General features: G+C 36.9%; 2 protein-coding genes across 2 annotated transcripts in view; both read right to left on the reverse strand.

Annotated features, from left to right (window-relative positions):
• Nucleotides 1-21,648, reverse strand: part of LOC134678317 (gamma-aminobutyric acid receptor subunit beta) — a 555,578-nt gene that overhangs the window by 470,613 nt on the left and 63,317 nt on the right. The gene's annotated exons all lie outside the window — the stretch shown is intronic.
• On the reverse strand, nt 8,296-15,224 carry LOC134678156 (JNK-interacting protein 1). The gene is made up of 8 exons (XM_063536609.1): nt 14,984-15,224; nt 14,591-14,829; nt 10,898-11,152; nt 10,161-10,376; nt 9,603-9,720; nt 9,365-9,527; nt 8,898-9,079; nt 8,296-8,566 (listed from the first exon to the last, which is right to left on the reverse strand). Exons 1-8 carry the CDS (start codon nt 15,064-15,066, stop codon nt 8,494-8,496), a joined length of 1,329 nt encoding a protein of 442 aa, XP_063392679.1. The 5' UTR covers nt 15,067-15,224; the 3' UTR covers nt 8,296-8,493.

Consider the following 21,648-nt stretch of genomic DNA (forward strand, 5'->3'; position numbering starts at 1 on the left):
CAGATTGTCACCTCGTACATAAATACAGAATTTTAATTTATTATGTTCATTTCAACCTTAAGGAAATCGTGATAATAAATACGTGGATATGATAAATACCATTACATTAAAATATATTTTTTAATTTTATTTATTTTGCGGAAACGGAAGTTATTGTGACCATCACCTATCAGGGGTCTCCAAACTCTTTTCCTGAGGTCCATATCGCGCCCTCAGAATTTTCGCGCAGACCACCGTCGGCACCCAATTCCCCAAAATCGAAAGTTCGCAAATTGCGGGCATTTTCTCTGTCACTCTAATTACGCTTTCATTGGAGGAAAAGAGAAAGATCCCCGCAATTTGCGAATTTCTGTTTTCACGGTAGCCCCTCTGGGGCCCGATTTTTGAATTTCGATCGGCCGATTTCGTCACTCGAAAATCAGCGGAAAACGGCGAAATGCTAATTTTTGAAATACGAGCGATCGAAATTTGGAATCTAGTGGTATTGACCACTCGATTTCAATTCTATTAGTAGAATTTAAACGCCTAGTAGTGGAGATATCATTTAACGAAATACACGAAATCGAGTGGTCGAATTTCAAAAATCGGCCCCTTGGTTGCTGCTGTTAAGGCTGAATACCTGGAGCCTGGCTCCCGCGGGCCGGATTGGACCACTGTCGGCGGGCCGGATTGGAACGCTTCGCGGGCCGGATTTGGCCCGCGGGCCGGGGTTTGGAGAGCCCTGACCTATAGTATAGAAATGCATGTACATATTTACAAAACAGTTATTAATTGTTGTTGTAAACTAAGAACAAATCATCCACTGTTTTACAGCTAAATCAGAACGAGGCCATATTTGCCGCAGAAGCTATACAGAGCCATCTACATTAGCTCTCAAATTTTATACAAGAATTTGTTTTACATTTTACAGACAATGTTGAGTTTGCTTCAATATTTGCTTTGGTTTTAGTACACCTTATTTTCGTTTTACCCGTTTAGTTCCAACAGAACATTAGTGTTAATATGACAAAGGTCATAAACATAAAATAGCCATAAAACGTAGTTAAATTTAATACATATGAAATAGAAGACCCATCGGAAATTAAGCATATCATGTACCTAACTAATTTCTTTACATTTGTTCATTTTGGGACTTGGATGATATGAATTTCACAATCATTCCACCATTTTAAAAAGGAAACATTTTGGCAGCATTATGATTATGATATTTAGGTGCAATGCAACCAAAGCCAATATTTAAATAACGTAAATTGATAGGTGACAGTGGGCCAAGAAAATGGTCTACCAGTTTTGACAAAAGTTTCTGCGAGATCTAACGATCGCTAAGGTTGACTTCAAACTTGACACATGGCATAACATAAATAAAAACGACTTTGTTGTCTCATGACATTAAAACGAACCTCAACCGTAGGGTGGTAGACCACATTTTTGGCCGACTGTACGTATATGAGTGAATACATGGAGCGGTAGATACTTACTTACATAACCCAATATTGTTAGGTGGGCTTAGTAACATTGACATCATACTGGCACGAAGACCTAGTGGTATTTTATGGGCGCGAATATGATATTACTTTATTACTATATAACTGTAAAAAAAATACAACGCTAAAGAGAATTTTGTTTCTCTGGGAACCAAAGTTCTCAACTTAGCACAAGTATTATTCGACGAAAATATAAAAAAATTACCACTTTTTTTTCTTCAAAATATTTATTTTTTACAGGACATCCGTAACATCAGCCAATATACAGGAAATGTTAAATATAGGAATACATATAAGTACAATAAACAGCTACATCCGTGGTAATGGTACATATTTGTTATAATCATGAAACATGATTGTCGGCTACATAAAAGGTAGTTTGTGTTAAATCAGTCAATAAAATAAACAGATTAAGTATACATATATATGTACTACGCAATTGCCAAGTAAAAAATAATAGGGATAATTTATTTACAACCAATTTCAGCTGTTATATATCACAGTGTTTGAGATTCTCATGTAAATTTTATTGTGTTGCCTTATTTTAAATATAATTGCCTGGGGTTAGAGAAATGCCTTTTTCTGTTAAATTGATTAATATATATTATCAGTATTGGAAAAAGGAACTGATCTTTGTTTGTTTGTTGTTTTGTTGGTGTTGTTTGTTTGTTCTTTTATTAATTTCGTTTTCGGTCAAGTTGTTTAAAAAAACACTGGGTTGTGGCAATCATCCTTTCCTGATAATATGTAGGTATATATCTGTATGACTTACATTGGAGATTTCGAGGTGTTCTTCTGAGAGAATGAATTTGTTTAAGACTAAATTAAATGTAGTTTTACTAATTTAACCTGAACGCATAAAGTAACTAAATTTATGGTTTTTAGCTAAAATAATACGCATCAGTTGCTCGTGGCTAAAATCTTTATATCACGCACTGTACCAACCATGACAAGTAATGTGTCTAGAGTTATCCGTCGCGTCGCGCGAGGCGCGGTAATATGGGCAAGTCTAACTATCACTGTATTCACTGTCTTGTTTATAATTGTCAAAGGTACCTACTGAAGAAATACATATGCTAGGTAACTACAGATAAGCTGAATATAGTCTATACAATATATTATATGAGTCTATGATACAAGTACAGTCTCATTTACGGTAATGAGTAGTCATAAACTAATAACAGGATATGACAAAGCTTAAAGAAAATGCGGTTGGTGTTAAATTAACCTATACCTATATAAAAATAGTATCTATTTACTCTTATCTTTATACTATACTAACTAAGAGAATTGTAATATGAATATGCATATAAAGTAAGTTTTTCAAGTGGTTACCAAAATAACTCTTTACAAAGAAAACGGTAAGCAGCGGAACGGTCTCAATTGAGAAATTATATTTATTATATAATGTTTGGTGAAAAATCTCTGCTATGGTTACTCGTAACTTTAAGGAAAGGTTAAAATTACATTTTTTTTGGTTTCATTTGACTCATTCTTTACTCAGTATTGAAAGTATTTGGGTTGACAAACTTGTGATCGTGACGTAACTAATCAGGGACCGAATACCAGTAACTTTTTCGTACAAATTAACCGGTATTCAATTTCGGTATCTTGGTTGTTTATGTATACTTTTGCACTTAATTTAGCTAATTTGTTCACTCATATCCTTACCTGAATACTGTTTTATAATATCAAAGATATAATGTGAAAGCTATGTGATGTTTTTTTTTAGTTATACCGGTAACGGTCCTTGGATGTAAAGTTGATTCGACGTGAGCCACGCAACACGGGTCATCTGGAAGTCGTTAGTCTCCCGTCCCGTCAGTTACTTGAGGAGCGTTTAAAATAGCTCGCGGCAAGACGAACCGCTCACGCGGGCTGTCACACACAAGTCAACCAAATATCTCAACATTTTTCAGGATTCAATTAAAATTCCAGAAATCCCGAATAATGTATATCGTCGGGTGACAAGTAAAACTCACTAAGTACTATAAAAATGAAAGTAACAATGCACTTTATTATACTTGTAACACGGTTTATTGTCCAATAATGTCAATGGTGTTAGTTAGTGACTTTTGCTTGTCACCCGACGATATATATTACCTATGTGATTTTATTCTCTGTTAAACCAAAACAAATGACTCTCTTAATACAAAACTAAGGTTGCACCTAGTAAACACCTTGATATAATAGTTCGTTTTTTTTAGCTTAACAATCTTGTCGTGTATTTTTATTGAAAAACACTTTTGAAAAAAAAAAGATAGTACGGCAAATATGTCATGTCTTTCATAATAGATACTGATTTTTAAAAAGCGTTTTTCAATCAAAAGCCACGTCAAGATCGCGTAGTCTATTTCTAACGCTAAAAAACGAACTATAGCTACTTAACAGTAGAATGGTACAATGTCCAGACCACCGACCAAATATTTATAGTTACGGGTTACGGTGACGTCATGGCATGCTTCTAAAGTTTCCTATCACCGTTGAGTTACGTCTCGCGTTCCGTCCCTTTTAAAAACGTAGTAAATTACTTTGAAATACGAATTTGTAGGCGTCGCGGCTTAGGTACTGAAATAAAGTCACACTGATTCTTATAAATCATAAAACTAAATCAGATTAGAACAAATAGAGATTATAATTTACTCGTAATTGGGACAATAACCATACTAACTATCAATATTTATGTACCTACATACATATCATTAAATACATCCACATCTTAAGTTCTGCAGTTCTTTTAATTAATTAACTTCTACCTGATTCTGATATATATGTATAATACTGTTAAAAAACTAAATTCATCTACTTATAGGTACAATTTTGATTCTAATGACCTTATCCTAATTTAGTAATTTAGTACTTTTCTTTTTGATTCCTGACTTCTATAAATATCTATAACTAACACTATGTCTATGGTAGATTTTCGATTTATTTCTATGTTGAAAAAAAGCAATGAAATGTTTTAATAGCTGTAAAATGGGACACAACTTAATTAGACAGAGATAAGTTTGCATACATTTTGATAGCACACGCAGTGTAGGTGTTATTTTAAACGTCAACATTCTATGAAATTATGAATGCTATCAAAATTGTTGCGGTCTTACCTTGGTCTAACTCTACTTTTATAAACGAAACCAAAGAAAAACACTAATCACTAGTATTACATGTCTTGACCGTATGTCATTAATTGCTCTTCCGTTATAAATGACGTGTTTACAATTAATGATAAAATTTGTAAGTTCTCAAAATGATAATCTACCATAGTAACTACCGCTAAATATTTTTAAGATACAACAATTACGTAGCAGCAGGTTTTCTGTCGCTTGACAACTACGACTAATAGTATAGTATAGAGAAAGAGAGTCCTAAACAATCTATTTTAGCTGTGCAAAATAAAATAGTTGAAAATAAATAATACTACTTACAGCATTATAAATTACTTTGCATAATAAATGATTATTTTTAAAGCCAATCCGGGGACGTTTTTTAACTAATCGGGCAATTGCCACTAAATAATCTTAACCAAAACTATCATAATGAGAGCATTTTAGCCACACAATGATTTTCAGCAGGCGCAGATCACCAGGATATTTTATTAAAATGGATATGCTATACGGCTTTATCTTAAAATTTATGATTATTGGAAACATAACTTTATTATTTTTAGATAAAAATTAGGTAATTAAGATTGAATCTCCAATGATCATAATTTTTGGAATGTGGCCGTTACCTATAGCAGGCACCAGGGACGATAATTATTAGGTATATATACGTGCAGAGTGAGGTTACCATCTTTGAAGACCTAGAAAACCTTGGCTACAAGTACCTACTAAATAACTACATCTCCGCTAAGACGAAATCTACTACTGATGTATAACATTCTGTTATGTGTCAAGAGTTTAACTGACGCTTAAATTATGGCACTGTTCGGCAAGTGTACTGACTGTGTACATATAATAATATATACAAAATGAGTCATATATTTCTACACACGTTATAAAAACGCTTAGAAAGGCACGCTGCTTTTATATTATGTGACGTTATTTTTATAATATTTCTTTAATTACTAAACTATCTACATAATTTAGTTATATTTAAAGATACCCATCATACAATTTAGATAAAATATTATTTTTCATCAATTAGTATATCTTATGAGCAGACATCGTAAATATAGCATTTTCGGTGTAGCGGAGTCGTGTTAACGGAATTGGTATAAATAATTTCAAACCCTAATGACTAGGTAATTAGCGTTAATTACGTTAATATTAACCTTAATTTACCATTTCAGTTGGAATTATCTACACCAATTCCGTTAACACCACTCTGCTGCATCAAAAATGCTATAAAATTTACGATGTCTGCTCATTAGTTATAATACAATAATTTTGTATTTGGTGGACTATTGCATAACTAATCCAGTCGTTTAATTCACAAATAAGGATACTTCGTATCAATAAACGAAATTTAAAATTTTAAGTCCTTATTAGTTTGTAAGAGTGACAAGAAGAACAGCGAAAGCAAATCAGAGTGTGTACTTGCAACTTGCTCCTCTGAACGAAGGCAGAGCTTTTTTAACGAGCCTATAAAATGTCCCACAGCTGGGCAGAGGCCTCCCCCCTAGACTTCCAATCCTCCCGATTAACTACAGCATCCGGCCAGTCGCTGAGAAATGTGTCCAGGTCGTCCCGCCAAATCGTCTGGCAGAAAGGCAGAGTTAAGCAATGTAAATGTTTCATTTGCTTTTTTATTACGTTACTTACCTACCTGTCTATGTCTACTATTATACCTACTCGTAAGGTATTAATCTTGCATCAAAGTCTTATATGTACATTGACTTTGGTCTGTCTAAATTTATCTACTAGGTAAGTACCTACTAACGCTCGTCGGCTTTCCCGGCGACCTAGTCCTAATGATACTCCATCTTACATCAGATAGGAAAGTAATCACACTTTATTCTACTTACATCTATTATTACTTTTGATGCGCGTTACAAAGTCTTATATGTACATTGACTTTGTTTTACAAAATGAAATAATAAACCGGCTAATCGCTGGATCCTTACAAACGAGAAACATCAAGTAACAAAACTATTATTGTACTCATTCAGATTCAATGTTTAATTTATAATACTTGTCGTTTTATAATGATACTATGGAATACGCATTTTGGTAGACTCTTGTGATGTTTGTTGTCTAGCTAGGCGGTTTTTCGAAAAACAGTGTCCTTGCAGTAATTGTACTTATATACGTATTTCACTACAAACTAACTAATTAATTGCATAGGCTAATTTTTACAAGCAACTGGCGTATACCTATATACCTGTGACGACCATAAACAAGACAGTTGAAATTATAAAGTGTGACATCATAGGCAAACTAAAACGACGTTATTGGGCGTGTACCTTACAACTTTGTATTGTAGTGGTTATCATCCGTTTCCAGCTTGTAAGTAGGTATAATAATATAGTTAAGTTCTACTTGCTCAGCACATGCCTTGGGCTATACTATACCATATGGTCCCCAAAATGACCTAAGCATGTATGTACGCTGGGTTTAGGACTTCACATACAAAAATGCAGTTGTGAACAAATATCATATAGTGTACATATTAGAGATAGTTGCAGTTCCTGTATTCTTACTAAACCAGTATGTGCTGCCCTAACCAGTCCGACAGAATTGCATGATGCTTTAAAAATACCTATTGTATACACCTACATAATTTCACTGACCCAAATCTAGCCCCGTAGACAACATGCCAATCGCTAACGCTCCGTAGCGAACGAAACGTAACTGTCACTGTTACACTAATGAGGAAGAGTGATAGAGAGACACAAAGCGATTCGATGGCGAAGCGGGAGCGATTGTCACGTTGCCTAAGCCGCCTGTTTCCTTATTGAAAAACTAATCCTCAGAGCTATTGCGTCTTCTCAGACTGGAAAGGCATTTCTCTATCCACATGGTTTTATTTTGTTGTTACATTTTTTTTGCAATAAGTATTTACGTAAGGATTCACTCTAATGAATGAATTATTAAGATGATAAATTTTATTTACATGGCTGTTATTGTTTGACCATCATCATTTGAATAGATAGTAGAGGCCGATTCGAATTTGCAAAGTGATATCAATTTAATTTTACTGTGATATCACTCACCCATGCATCTTAAAAGCAAGGGCTCGTACTTATGGCATTGGTGCGAACGAGATGCGTTGCGAGTATTTACATAATACATCATTATCGTTTTTAAAGTTTGAACGCCGCTTAAAACAGTGAGTAAAGGTATGATAGAATTGGAAGATCTTTTCTAATTTTGCAATCTTATGTAGATATAAGTATGATTTGCTTAATTTTACACTCAACTGAATGACATCTAAAATATTTGAAAGATTGTTGGTAAGAGACACCGCGACATAGCGTTCGACAACGAGTTTAAAGATTACGTTGCTTTGTCACAAACAACTCGCTTATAGTGCTTACAGATTTTCTCCTTATTTCATTAATAGCATTAATATCACGATATCCAGCAGAAATTTCTGACTAGGACTAAATCTTGCATATCTACCTTTGCTCAGTTTTTTCATAGACACATTCGAAGCAGGTCACATCACAGCACTTATAATCACACATAGGCAACTTTAAATATAACTCGGGGAAAATACAGGAGAAAAAATGTTAGCACCATAATATAACCAGCATCAATCCTGTTCACCATTCGGCAACGTTTTTTGAGACACGGACAGTGGCGTAGCTATAAGCGTGGGCGAAGTCCGCCGTCGCCCACGGCCTCGCGCCTCCAGAGGGGCCTAGTGCGAGGCCCCTTCGGGCAAAGTGAAAGAAAAGGGCCTCGCAGATGCGAAATTGCCCTCGGCTAGATTAGTTCACGCTAGGCCACTGGACATGGATTCTCTAATCTAGTAACTTACAGCTTGTCTCCAGTCCATCTTGGATGACCGTGACAAATGCAACGGATAAGCTTAAAATAACTGCAATGATGATTTAACTATGGCTTCACTCTATGTAAATATCCTCGATTGGATATGCCGTTTCTATAAACTTTTGATAAAACCTCTGGAATGCTCGCCTGAAATCAGAATTATACATTTCATTGTACTTTTTTTTGTAATAAAATATGCACCAACAGCGAAATCGTAAAATAATTTTTGAATGTTTCATAGAGAACATCTGATAAGTCGCGATGTATAAAATGGTATTAAACAGAAAAAAACTTCGCAACTTCGGGTTTGCTTCAGATTAAATCTATTCAGTGAAATAAGTAATTTATTATATTATGCTTATGAAGATAATAAAAAGATTCATTTTATTCCATTAAGTTGGACCGTCATGCGTCAAAACTTTTTAACCAAACACATGACACAAACAACAGCAGCTCACTGGAAAAGTAGTGTACTCACCCTACAGCCTCGGCGACTGGCCTGGTGGACTCCTGGCCCCTGAATACGTGACAGGCGAAGCGCTGCAGCGTGGGATGCTTGGTGATGAATCCGAGGTACCGGTGGTCGCGCGGGTGGAACGCGCAGAACGACACATTCTTCAATGAGTAGAAGTAGTCGATGCATGGAGTGTTTCGACCTCTCTGTACACAGAAACTAAACAACTCAGTAGGTACACGATTTTCTTTATTTGGTATTAGAAGATAAAAAAATACCTATTACTGTTAATTTTGTTGGCTTGTAAGGAAAGTGCTCTATAGGTACATTAGCTCCAACATGCATGCTCCAAAATACTAAAACCCCAAATGCGCACCTATTTAAGGCCTTACGCGTCAAGAAAATTTTAAACTAATAATTTATATGACGATAAAAACTTTCATATACAACCGACCTCCTCTAAAAACAACGATAACTTGTCACAAGCTTACCTCTGGTTTTGATCGGTCAACCATTCGTAGGCCCTGGTCAGAAACTTCTAGAATGCACGGCTGCGCTCTCGGTTCGCCGCTGCATTCTCCCACAATTTTTTTAACAGCTTGACAAACGACCCCCGTCCCTTTATGAGCTAGCGTCTCCACTGATCCCATGTACCTGAAGAATATTTAAATGTAAGTAAAATTAAACTTTAAGTAAAGTATCATTTATTTTATATATAAAAAAACATACCCTAATAAATATCGCTCTCTTTTTACTTTGGCATTTGCTGGATCAAAGTCATTGTAGTCCATATCTACTGCGTAGGCTGATGGGAATATTCCTTGCTGCCCTGTCCTCAAATTTACTCCTGTATGAATAGTGCAGAATCATATTAGGATTACAACCGGTCTTTTTCCAAGGGTAAAATTAGATATTTTATCGTATTTTTAGGATATAAATCACAAATAAACAAATGCTGCACGTGGTTTTAATACCACCCAGAAAGCCAGAACCTTATTATTGTACAAATAATAAATCTATAACTAAAAGTAGGATTTAAACTAATAAGTATCTTTATATTATATTATATTTAACAACCTTAAGAGATCTGATTTTTTGTTTTGTTATTTATTGTTTCAAAATGAAACGTAAATTTTTGTATGAGAGAATTTTTTCCCCTGTTGATCCTATTTTAAGCAGATTTGGCTTTAATAATATAAAACGTAACTATTTAAATTTCTCGAATATTAGGCACGTTACAACCTGACGGATAGTCGGGGCAATATAAAAGAGTTAATAAATGTTTACCTTCACACCATAAATCTTCAGCTTCTTTCTGGACATAAATGGGGTCACCTATCTCAACTTCTATTTCATCGTGATGTCGCGGGTTGAACTTATGTAGGCCTCTATGTGTAGCCTCTAGCATTTCCAGTTGACTGTGAGGCACCGTAGTCATGTTACCAGCGAAATTGATACCGCTAATGCTACAGCTGGATGATGGTGAAACCGAAATGTTCGTTTCTGTATACATAACAATAGCATTGTTAATACACATAGGTACAGTCAGCATTAACAGTATTAGACGATGCGCCAAAGTAGCTACAATTCTCTGATAGCTTAACGGAAACAGCTAATAATGTGTCTATTTATACAACCAATTAAACTGCTTAACTTTTGAATGCGAATTATCGAGATATATCTCATCTTTATTTGAAAAAGTAATCGGGGATGGCACCGGGATCGGGATACCTACTTTTGGCGCATTGTTTATATTGTTGGTGACTGCACCTAGTATTATGTTTAAGTTTGGTATCAAAACAAAATAGAAGAAATACATAACTCATTTATTTGCAAACAAGATATATACAGTGGTATTACTAAAATAAATTAATAACTAGTTTAAATCTAAAATAGGCCTTTGAGGAATTGTACGAAGGATGCTGGCAGAAGATTAGAAAAAAATATTTATAGAAATTGATAAATCTAAATTAATTATAATAATAAACTATTATCTTATCTTATCTTATCTATATTTTACTAACCATTCTGTTGTAGCGGAGTTGGAGATAAACTTTTGGGGCCAGTGTCTATAGGTGAGTGTGCTGTGCTGTGACCGCTGTCGACATCGCCCAGGCTCTGCAGCCGCTCCGAGTCCGGGCTCGAGTCCTCGTCGAGCAGGTATCCGCATTTGAGCACCAAAAGTGGGCGGCCCTGGCATCCTGGTCGGATAAGGGGACCAGCCAGGGCTCCGAGCTCGTCGGCAAGTGATGCCGGTTGGCCACATGTCAATATGGTTGCTGAAAAAATATGGTTATAGTCAGTTACGAGCCAATCGGGTGGCTATAGATACGAAACCTGGGTTTAAAGCAAGCAATACCTTACAAACGTAAACGGAATAATAAATTCCTTCTTAAGGTTAGTGCAAAGAAGAAGATAATTGTCGTCTCATGGTCGTCAAGAATGACGTCTGTTCAGGGATTGTATGAATATTGATTAGATCATCTGAAGGAATGACGATTCATAAATCTCAAGGATCTACTATGGAGAAAGTTGTTAATTTAAGTGGAAATGTAAAGCGAACAATGCTTTAGGTACCTACTTAGCTTGCTCTCAGCTAGTGGTCTTTATTTGGTTACATTAGATGGCGATTTTATTTTTATTTATTAGTTTAGTTGTAGTTTTAGTTTTAATCTGTCCCCTTTTTTTAGTTTTATGTAGTTTTGTTATAAGGTTTTATATTATTTGAAATAAATTTACTAACTGAGACTAATCGAAAATAAATCAAAAGATCGAGTTTTTGCAGTCACCGGGAGACGAATTTTTCATAATTTTTTATTTATAAGTTTAATTGGAGTTTTAGATTTAATCTTTCCCTTTTTTATAGTTTTATGTAGTTTTGTCAAGGTTTTATTTTATTAGAATTAAATTTTGTTATTGAGACTCATCGAAAATAAATCAAAACCCCAGTTCGAGTTTTTGTAGTCGCCGGGAGACGAAATTCATAATTTTTTATTTTCAAGTTTAGTTGTAGTTTTAGATGTATACTTTCCCTTTTTGTAGTTTTGTTAAGGTTTTATTTTATTTGAAATAAATTTTGACACTGAGAGTAAACAAAACAAATTAAAACCCCAGTTCGAGTTTTTGCAGTCACCGGGAGACGAAATTCAAATATTTTTCATTATTTTTTATTTATAAGTTTAGTTGAAGTTATAGTTTTAATCTTTCCCCGTTTCTTAGTTTTATATAGTTTTGTTATAAGGTTTTATTTTATTTTAAATAAATTCATTAACTGAGACTAATCGAAAATAAATCAAAACCCCAGTTCGAGTATTTGCAGTAAGTTTAGTTGTAGTTTTAGATTTAATCTTTCCCCTTTTTATAGTTTCACGTACCTAGTTTTGTTAAGGTTTTAATTTATTTGATACAAATTTTGTAACTGAGACTAAAAGAAAACAAATTAAAACCCAGTTCTAGTTTATGCAGTCACCGGGAGACAATATTCAAATAATTTTTAATAATTTACTTATTATCGGTACGAAAACACTTACTGGATGATTAATTGATCTGATGATCTCACATCGCGTTGTATGTAGAAACATGGGGTTCCCGAAGCGACAGTTTTGTACTGAAGGTTTTGAGCAAGTGTGCAGAATAGACGGTCCTAGTGTCGATTTCATACCCAGGGTGGGGTTCTATCGTTTATATAAATAATAATTACGCCAATGAACTATGTTGGCGACTGGCTGGCGCGCGAAGCAAAGGAGGCTTTGAATATATACTATTTTCTTATTACCTTTTAATTTATTATGTCAGTGGAGTCTGCCTGCCAGGCGGTGGCATCTATCAAGATCTCGTGTTTCGTTTTAAATACTTAAATTATTTTAATCATCAAATAAATGTAACAATTAAGTAAACGTACAATTTACCTAATCTTCATGAATGGATTGTAAGGGATTTTGGGGTCCTAACATTCCGGCTCACGCAGGTGCTGTCAGGGCATGGCTGCTTTGGCAACTACCTGCACGAACAAGCTAAAAGGGAGCCGACCCCGGGATGTCACGAGTGCGGAGCACATGAAGACTCCGCCCAGCACACATTGGCGGAATGCCCGGTCTGGGCTGTAGGAAGAGAGGAAGTAATTGCCCGAGTTGGGCAAGATTTGTCGTTGCCGGCCGTAGTGCAGGCTATGCTGTCCGGCGAAGAGGTGTGGCAGACAATGCTGGATTTCTCAGAATACGTTATGGCCGGGAAAGAGGCGGCGGAGGTACAAACAAAATATACCTAAGGATGAAACTAAATAACTGTATTTGTTTAATATCTGCGTGTTTGGATATCTTCAATTCATCATACAGTCCATTCCATTAGCTATCAAACTAGATAATAGCTACGAATGTTTTTTTTTGTATGTAGTCCAGGGCGTGGGCATTGCGAATGCCTCACTTTCAAATGATTGAGTGTCCAATTCTTATGCATATACATATCTCCAAAATTTCACCCTAAAATTGCCGTAGAATGTATTAGAAAAGCTGAGATCAAAGTACAGGAAAAGACAACTACAGCGGGAGATATTATTTAATATTAATTATAGAGTCAAATCAAAAGATGAAATATCAGACTACCTTTTATCGCTTGGTTTCAGCCCACACTTGTATTAAAGAAGATACTACAAAGCAGATTACCACTATAAATAATATATTTATTAATTTCCCACTACAATCCGGCACAAGACATACTTTTTTCAGTTACCATAATCAGATATGGGTTCGATTAAAAAAATATATATTTGAGGTTCCCTCGACGTACGTAACCCTCTCCGAGCGAGTGTAACTAGTACTTGTCTAGTTTTTTAAAGTTTATGATTCGTGATTCAAATATCTACAAGTGGCTGTCTGAAAATTCGTGGCTAGTTGTAGACCATTCTCAAAATTGCGCAATAATTATGTGGAAACTTTCATGAAAAAATCCCACGCAAGTCTCCACTTATTATTAATTTTACCTAATGTTCTTAGTTGTTGAAGATTGTTTCGATTAACATTAACTTAACGGGCTGTTTCAAACGTATATTAAAGTTCGAATGAGGCCGTCACTCATTGGCGTTTATTTCATGTCATAGAAATCGAAACTGACGTGCTAAACTTAACACCTAATGCCATGCCAGTGCAATAACTATGGAAGCGAAAATTAAAAATAAAACTCATAGGTAGGTAGTTAAAAAAACTACTAGCAAAGGAGTTCATCGATTTTCTTAAGCGAGTGGGCCCTGTCGTAATATGTAGATATAGGAAATTTTCACCGGACGATATCAGCCTGTCAGTTGTTCGGAGCGGTCCTATTTTGCGTTTTACTGACATGAAGATATCGTTTGGCGGACTGGTAATCAGTAGGCCCCTTTATAATTGTTAAGTAAATTATGATGGTGGAAACCGAATCACGAAATATAACGGGAATTTTGAGAAAGCCTGAGTGGTGGCTGTTGTTACTAACCACGGGTATCCATAGCACTTTTTGGGCTGCGTTTCGATGTCTGAGTCCAGATTTTGGACAGTCGCAATAGCACTAAAGGTTGAGGATGTGTGGACTCAATTGCATTCGCCAAAGCGCAGGTGCAGAATCTATTAATAGGGAACGATGCAAGCGCCAGCGTAAAATTATCGAACCGGCTATCAACTTTGGACTTGAACCAACGAAAACAATAACAGGAAACTCGTGCATGGAGTGCTAAAATTACAACTTACATTTTCTGTTTTTTGGTATTTCGGGGAGTTTTCGCCTGCGCCGTTCGCCGTTGACGAAGGTCTGGTGACGTGGGCTGCGCTGCGCCTCGGGGGGCTCCGGCGGGGGTCCCGGGGATGCCGTCCCGGGAGGGAGCGCTGACATGGAGTCATTGTCGGCTACGCAGCCTCGGTCGTCCTCCGGCGTGCCATCACTTTTCGATGACGGGGACTCGTCTTCCAAACCCACATTTGGCACTAAACTGTAACACCACATTCCAACTTTAGTAGATCTCGTTAGGGTGACTCACTGCGTCGCGCATCACGTCTTCATCTCCACTCTCGCGAATATTAGTTGCGGTTACCACAAAACTCGGTACACTCGGACTAAACATAGAAATTAAAAAGAGCGCTTACGAATAAAACGGCGTTGGAGCCTTTGTATGTTGTGGTATTCTGTCGAAAACTCTCCGAAATTCTTCAAACTCGCTGTCGGCCATGTCGCTTTTGCACCTGATAGTTGGGTATAGAGCGCAGGGTTGCGCGCGTCGAGCGCTCGGGGTGGTATCGACCGGCGCAGGGTGCGCACCGCGCGGCGCGCGCACGTGTCCTGCAGGCGCCCACAGCACTTCACAGTAATGCGTTGTGCGATGAAATGCATCAGGGATGATTTCCGCAGTGAATTTCTCCATTTATAAATACCTCCATAAATCCATAAAATCAACTTTTTTTTCCGATAACTGCTGTACCTTATTTACTCGTAATTGTGTACCTAGGAGATGCACACATAACCCAGGAAATAATATTGTAAAAGAGATCAGGCTCACAGCTGACTACATGCATACTGTACGCATAAAAACTGCCAGCTTTATACGGAATAGCCAAGCTTTTTTAAGTTTTCAATAAATATCACTATTTGAATTGGAATAAAAAAAGGATTGAAAAAAATACATTTAGTTAGCTTTTGTGCAAAAATTGTTATATATTTGGCAACCGTATTATAATAAACTAAAATGCTCTACAATTTTTCAAATAGGTACTCTGCTGGGTGAACCTACTGCACCTTGTTTTTTATTCATTACATACCTACCAAATTTAAAATTGTTTACTTATTACGATTCTTAAGATACTTCCGCTGACAGAAGAAACGAAAATGCTCAGTAATTGGGTTCCCTCCACGTACAAGGCCTTAAAAAGTAATGCGACCACGACTGGGTCCACGCCAACACGCATCAGGAATGTGCAATAAAAACACCAGTTTTTGCATTTAAAATTTTATCGGCCCTTAACTAAGTTTCATCCTGGGACGCTTTGTATTTGTCTCTTAGTGCATTATGCTACAAAAGTAGTACGTTATTTGCAGAGCTGGGAGCCCTCATCCTCGACGCGGCGCGCACCGCACGCACGAGAGCAAAACACACAGCGCCAGATGGGGATTACTAATAAAACACCAGGAGAGGAGAATAGCCGCAGATAGCACTGCCTATCACCTGGTTATATTAACTAGGTCAAGTGCAAAAGCTCTTTGTCTGACCGAAATATCATTAAAATGTTGAATCTGAATCAACCACGAATCACTAAAACATAATTTATCGATCGTTCCCTTTTTAAGTTTATAGGTTATATTATAATAAGTACCTATTGATAAAAATAAATTGTTGTTGATTAATAATAATCATAATTCTTAATCGGTTTGTATCGAATAGACAATCATAATCATAAAGATAGTTTGGTGGAAATAAAATAATGTATTTATGTACAGGTTTATATATTAGGTTTATACAGAAATACTTACATGTAATATAAAAATAATAATAACTACATAAAGCTACAACTAACTACAACATGAACTAAAATAACCTATAAATAAAAAAACTGTCTTCAGCTCTGTGCCTTTATGTACATATTTTACGACTATGTACAAGTTAAGAAAGAATATTAAACATTTTGGGTTTTTAGATTTTCCGATTAAAAGAACCAAACCCAACCTTTTTTTTGTTGAGGTGGGGAAAACTGCAATATCAACTCTAACCACTAACGCATACCACTCGGGTGCGGGGATGGAACCGAGTGGTTATGTGGGACTCCTTGTTATAGGCTACTGGGTTCCCAAGTCTACCCACTAAACAACCCCCCGTCTGCCGCCATTGTGCTGTAGCGGTGGGCTGTAGGAACGCTCGCGCTTTACTTCTACAGCACCACCAGCGGACCAGGCAAAGCAGCCGTGTTGGCGGACCATCGTCTCCGGAGGCTCTTAATGGCCTCGTTTTCTTTTAGACCGTAACCAGTACGGTCACACCCTCTCAGGGACCAAGTGTGTGACGGATGGCAGGCGTCCCCGTGCCAGTCACCCTGAGGTTAACCTACGGAGGCAGGCGGCGGCGCCGTTGATCGGCCATTGGGTCGATCTCCCTGGCGAGTTCCGCCATTTCCTTCTGCTGTAGGACGTCTTCGCAGAAGGTTTTTACAGTTTGCCACGATCTGTCATTTTCCACCATGGACTTGATAACGGCCGGCAGACCCAGATCCGGGCCCACTATAACCTAACCTAAACTTCCTCAAGTTTTTCACACCTATAATTTCATAATTTTTTACATTCTTGGGAACGTAGAAGATGCCGAGAAAGACTGGAAATATTATTCTGCGATTTTTTATTTTACGACTCCACATATAAAAGTGACAACATCATCATCATCATCATCAGTATTTAAGAGCTAAGTATGCTCTTGTCGGTGGAGTAATCGCCACTCTTCTTTTTGCTGGGCCAGCCTTTTTTTTTTAAAGTGACAGCAAGCGTATAAAAACGAATCACGAGAGGTTTTTCTCTGCGGATTCTCTTATAAGTTTATTTAACTTGGATTTGACAAGAAGGGCTTTTAAATTGGTCCCAGGTACTTAGGCTAGAATAAATAAATACGTTGGCAAAACATGTTTGGCTACGTTACTGGAATTAATGACGACCGCTGTTTCGCTTTTGATCTCTTCTCTCTCTTAAGGGAAGTAATTAATGGTCGGTAAAAACGATAACGGATTCTTTTCTTACTTTATTGGTATTTTGAAAATATTATATTATATTATCAAACTGCACAACGGGACTTAATCGCGTATTTAAGTTTTAAGATTATTATATATATTTTGAAAATCGTAATTTCATTATCTGCCTCTCTATTACTTTTGTATTTTACCGTTACTGTGGGAAACGAATGGACCAACGACATAGCCCGGATTTAAAATATTATGGGTATGATCTGAACACGTCTGCAGTATAAGGAAGCCTTGTGGGTTTAAACAACAACTAAGCTGGCCCCACAGCGACTTCGGGGTCACGGCAGATCTCGCAAAAACGGCGCAAAGTCCAAGATGAGTTGAAAGGCGCCTTTGCGCATTTATTGGGTGCATATTTACTTAATTTAAGTTGAATTAAAAATAATATGTATGTTCTAGTGTTTAAGCAGGTAGGTATAGATTGCATTGATTACAAAAATCATAAAACAAAATCGGATTTAATTTTTTTTTAATGAATAAATATAATCTTAATGTACGTTAGTATTATATTATATAATACACCTTTTAGGCCTAGTGCATTTAGCTCGGGTTTTTTTTCTTTTTGCCAGTAATTAATATGAATATGTATTACGTAATTGTTTACTGATAGGTTCTTACTGGTAAAAATTGTTTAAAAAAACAGTGTTAGGCCAAATCCTTTTTACCTATGTAAATATACAATTAAAAGATATATGGGAAATGTTCCTACCATGATTCTAAGGGCCATCAGGCCATCACACATGCCCTATTACCCACGATACGACGCGCGACGTCGTATCGTGGGCCGATGCGACGTCATCTCACGTTGCGACGTCGTGCGTGGTAATATTATATCTTTGGAACTTAACAACGACGTTTGGGGTAATATGGGGTGATATGGAGTGCGTTTGGGGTATTATGTGATGAAGCAGCATGGGCTGGTTGGTAACTTGGGTGTCTATAATTGTTTCTCTGTGGATAATTGTGTTGATATTGGTAATGTGATGGTTCATACAGATCAGTCAAAATTTGCAGAACCCTTCTCCTTTCTCGCATTATCCCGGCATTTGGTCACGGCTCATGGGAGCCTGGGGTCCGCTTGACAACTAATCTCATGATTTGACGTGTACTATTGGCTGCGATCGTGTTCTTAAGAACTTAACAATATTAATGTTTCCCTGTGATCTAAATGTATGTATGTATTTATATATATGTATGTATATATTTATTTATTTAGAAGTAATTAGTAATATTGTTATGGACATGTAATTGTTTCGTATATCTATATATGTATATGCCTTTGCACCTAATGCATCACATTGTATTAAGTTATGTTCCTAGGGTTAGCTACTTCTTTTAAGTCTCGCCGTCATGTACATTTTATCTTAGTTTGACTACCATTTCATATGTATCTCTCAGTTACTTAAAGGTTAGCTGGAAGAGATCCCTTAACGGGATAAGTTCGCCTTTGTACACATTTATTGTATTCTCTCTGTGTTATGTACTTGTTTTGTGCAATAAAGTGTTTACTACTACTACTACTACTACTACTACTACTACTACTACTACTAAATGTTAACTGTCTTCCGTCCGTCCTCTGAGTGCTGTTGAAATAATCCTTCTTCAGAACTGCAGATGCAGACTTTTTAACAGCTGTCACTGTTTTGACATTATCTTGAATGTTTTCACCGAAAAGATAAGTATCTCTAATCGACTTCTCCAACATTTTGGACACACTTTTCTCGACGTTGGGAGCGATTAGTTTTCTACGAGTAACCGTATCTTCATAATGTAGGTTGCTAAGGAGCCTTGATACGTCACTTAAGATACCAATGAGTTTTTAATTATCGTTTGAGTGAGCCGAGCAAGAAGGCATGTTGAATATGCATTCGGTATCCCCGCGAACAACTGGAGGGTATTCCATCGACTGTTGAATGTTAATTTCACTTTTGCAATAGACGTCATAAAAGCATAGGTACATAATTATGTCATAAATCGAGACGGCGTATGTTCGGAGGATGTTCAAATTGATAATTCCGTTATTTCATTTTAAAGGATGACTCACGTTAGACCGGGCCGTGACCGGGCTGTAGCTTCCGGCGCTTACTTTTCTATGACGTGACAGGCGATTACGTGATGCTTTTTATAGAAAACGATGCGCCGAAAGCTCCGGCCCGGTCACGGCCCGGTTCAACGTGAGTCATCCTTAATAAGGTGTATGATATTATATAGCCAAGTAATCATATTAAAACTAAAGTTAAAACTAGAAATACGAACTATAAAATATACCTACTTATTTACCTACAAAACACCAAACCAATTACAAAAATAATACCCCGTCTAACAGGTCGGACTTCGGCATGGGCCCCATGACACTGGCGGCGTTACCTCAAGGGACCTGGTGGCGCAAGGGAAATACGTAGTGAGTATACGTACGCGAGAGAGGTAACAAGCGCCAGCCCTGGGCTCACCTGTGGTGTCAACCAGCCGCGCCGACAGTGCTCCCATGAATATTTTCATGTCCGCTGACCAGGGACCTCGTTTTTAGTCTGTTATTGAACTAAATCAATCTACAACCGAGGGTAGGACAACCGCTACGAATATAATATAAGGAATGAATTCTGTAATTAAAACCCTAAATACATCTAAAATAAAATAAGGAATATAAAAACTACTCAAAGAGGCCTCCCCGCGCTACCCCCGGCGCAAAGGTGCCCATCACACTCGCTGCGTTACCGCGTTGAATTGCGATGGACAGCCTTTGCACCAGGAAAAACCCGGAGCGCGGGTCAAGGCCCCTTTGTTGCATTCTGTAATTATTTTAATAACGAATTTGGATCACTTACTTGGCAATGAAATAAAATATGAGTCTTACCACGATTTGTTTTCTCTTGATTAATTAAGTCATTAAAATGGTGAAATATGTTTCCGCAGACCTATTTCCACGCAGCCGTCTTTAGATTTCTATCTTTATATTCATTGATGGTTTTATCCCACAGTACTGGGCGCTCCTGAATAAGGGATATTAATAAATCCACATCGATGTCCTGTGTCATCTTACTTTGCCTGCGTTTTCCTATTGAGCATAAAATGTCGCCTTTGTTTTTTCTTGGTCATTAAGTCATTAAAATCGTGAAATATGTTTCCGCAGACCTATTTCCACGCAGCCGTCTTTAGTTTTTTTTCTTTATATTCATTGATAGTTTTATCCCACACTACTGGGCGTTCTTGAATAAGGGATATCAATAAATCTACATGGATGTCCTGTGTCATTTTACTTTGCCTGCGTTTTCCTATTGAGCATAAAATGTCGCCTTCGTTTTTTCTTGGTCATTAAGTCATTAAAATCGTGAAATGTGTTTCCGCAGACCTATTTCCACGCAGCCGTCTTTAGATTTCTATCTTTATATTCATTGATGGTTTTATCCCACAGTACTGGGCGCTCCTGAATAAGGGATATTAATAAATCTATATCGATGTCCTGTGTCATTTTACTTCGCCTGCGTTTTCCTATTGAGCATAAAATGTCGCCTTTGTTTTTTCTTGGTCATTAAGTCATTAAAATCGTGAAATATGTTTCCGCAGACCTATTTCCACGCAGCCGTCTTTAGATTTTTTCTTTATATTCATTGATAGTTTTATCCCACAATACTGGGCGTTCTTGAATAAGGGATATCAATAAATCTACATGGATGTCCTGTGTCATTTTACTTTGCCTGCGTTTTCCTATTGAGCATAAAATGTCGCCTTTGTTTCTTCTTGGTCATTATAGGTAAGTAAGTCATTAAACTCGTGAAACATGTTTCCGCAGACCTATTTCCACGCAGCCGTCTTTAGATTTTTATCTTTATATTTATTGATGGTTTTATCCCACTATACTGCGCGTTCCTGAATAAGGGATATTAATAAATCTACATCGACGTCCTGTGTCATTTTACTTTGCCTGGATTTACCTATTGAGCATACAATGGCGCCGGTGGCGTTGATATTATAATTAAAGTTGGACTAACAGTCCAGTCATTTCACAGACCGAAAGTATAGCTAGGTCAAACTATTTG

This window comes from Cydia fagiglandana, chromosome Z (genome assembly GCF_963556715.1).
Source record: "Cydia fagiglandana chromosome Z, ilCydFagi1.1, whole genome shotgun sequence".
NCBI lineage: Eukaryota > Metazoa > Arthropoda > Insecta > Lepidoptera > Tortricidae > Cydia > Cydia fagiglandana.

What these genes read in the sequence shown, in the direction of transcription:
- LOC134678156 (XM_063536609.1), bottom strand. Translation starts at nt 15,066, where the DNA reads ATGGCCGACAGCGAGTTTGAAGAATTTCGGAGAGTTTTCGACAGAATA. An exon ending in AACTCCGCTACAACAGAATG is followed by an intron (nt 10,377 to 10,897) that starts GTTAGTAAAATA and finishes TTATGTATACAG; the next exon opens with AAACGAACATTTCGGTTTCA. An exon ending in TTGACCGATCAAAACCAGAG is followed by an intron (nt 9,080 to 9,364) that starts GTAAGCTTGTGA and finishes TTCTGTGTACAG; the next exon opens with AGAGGTCGAAACACTCCATG.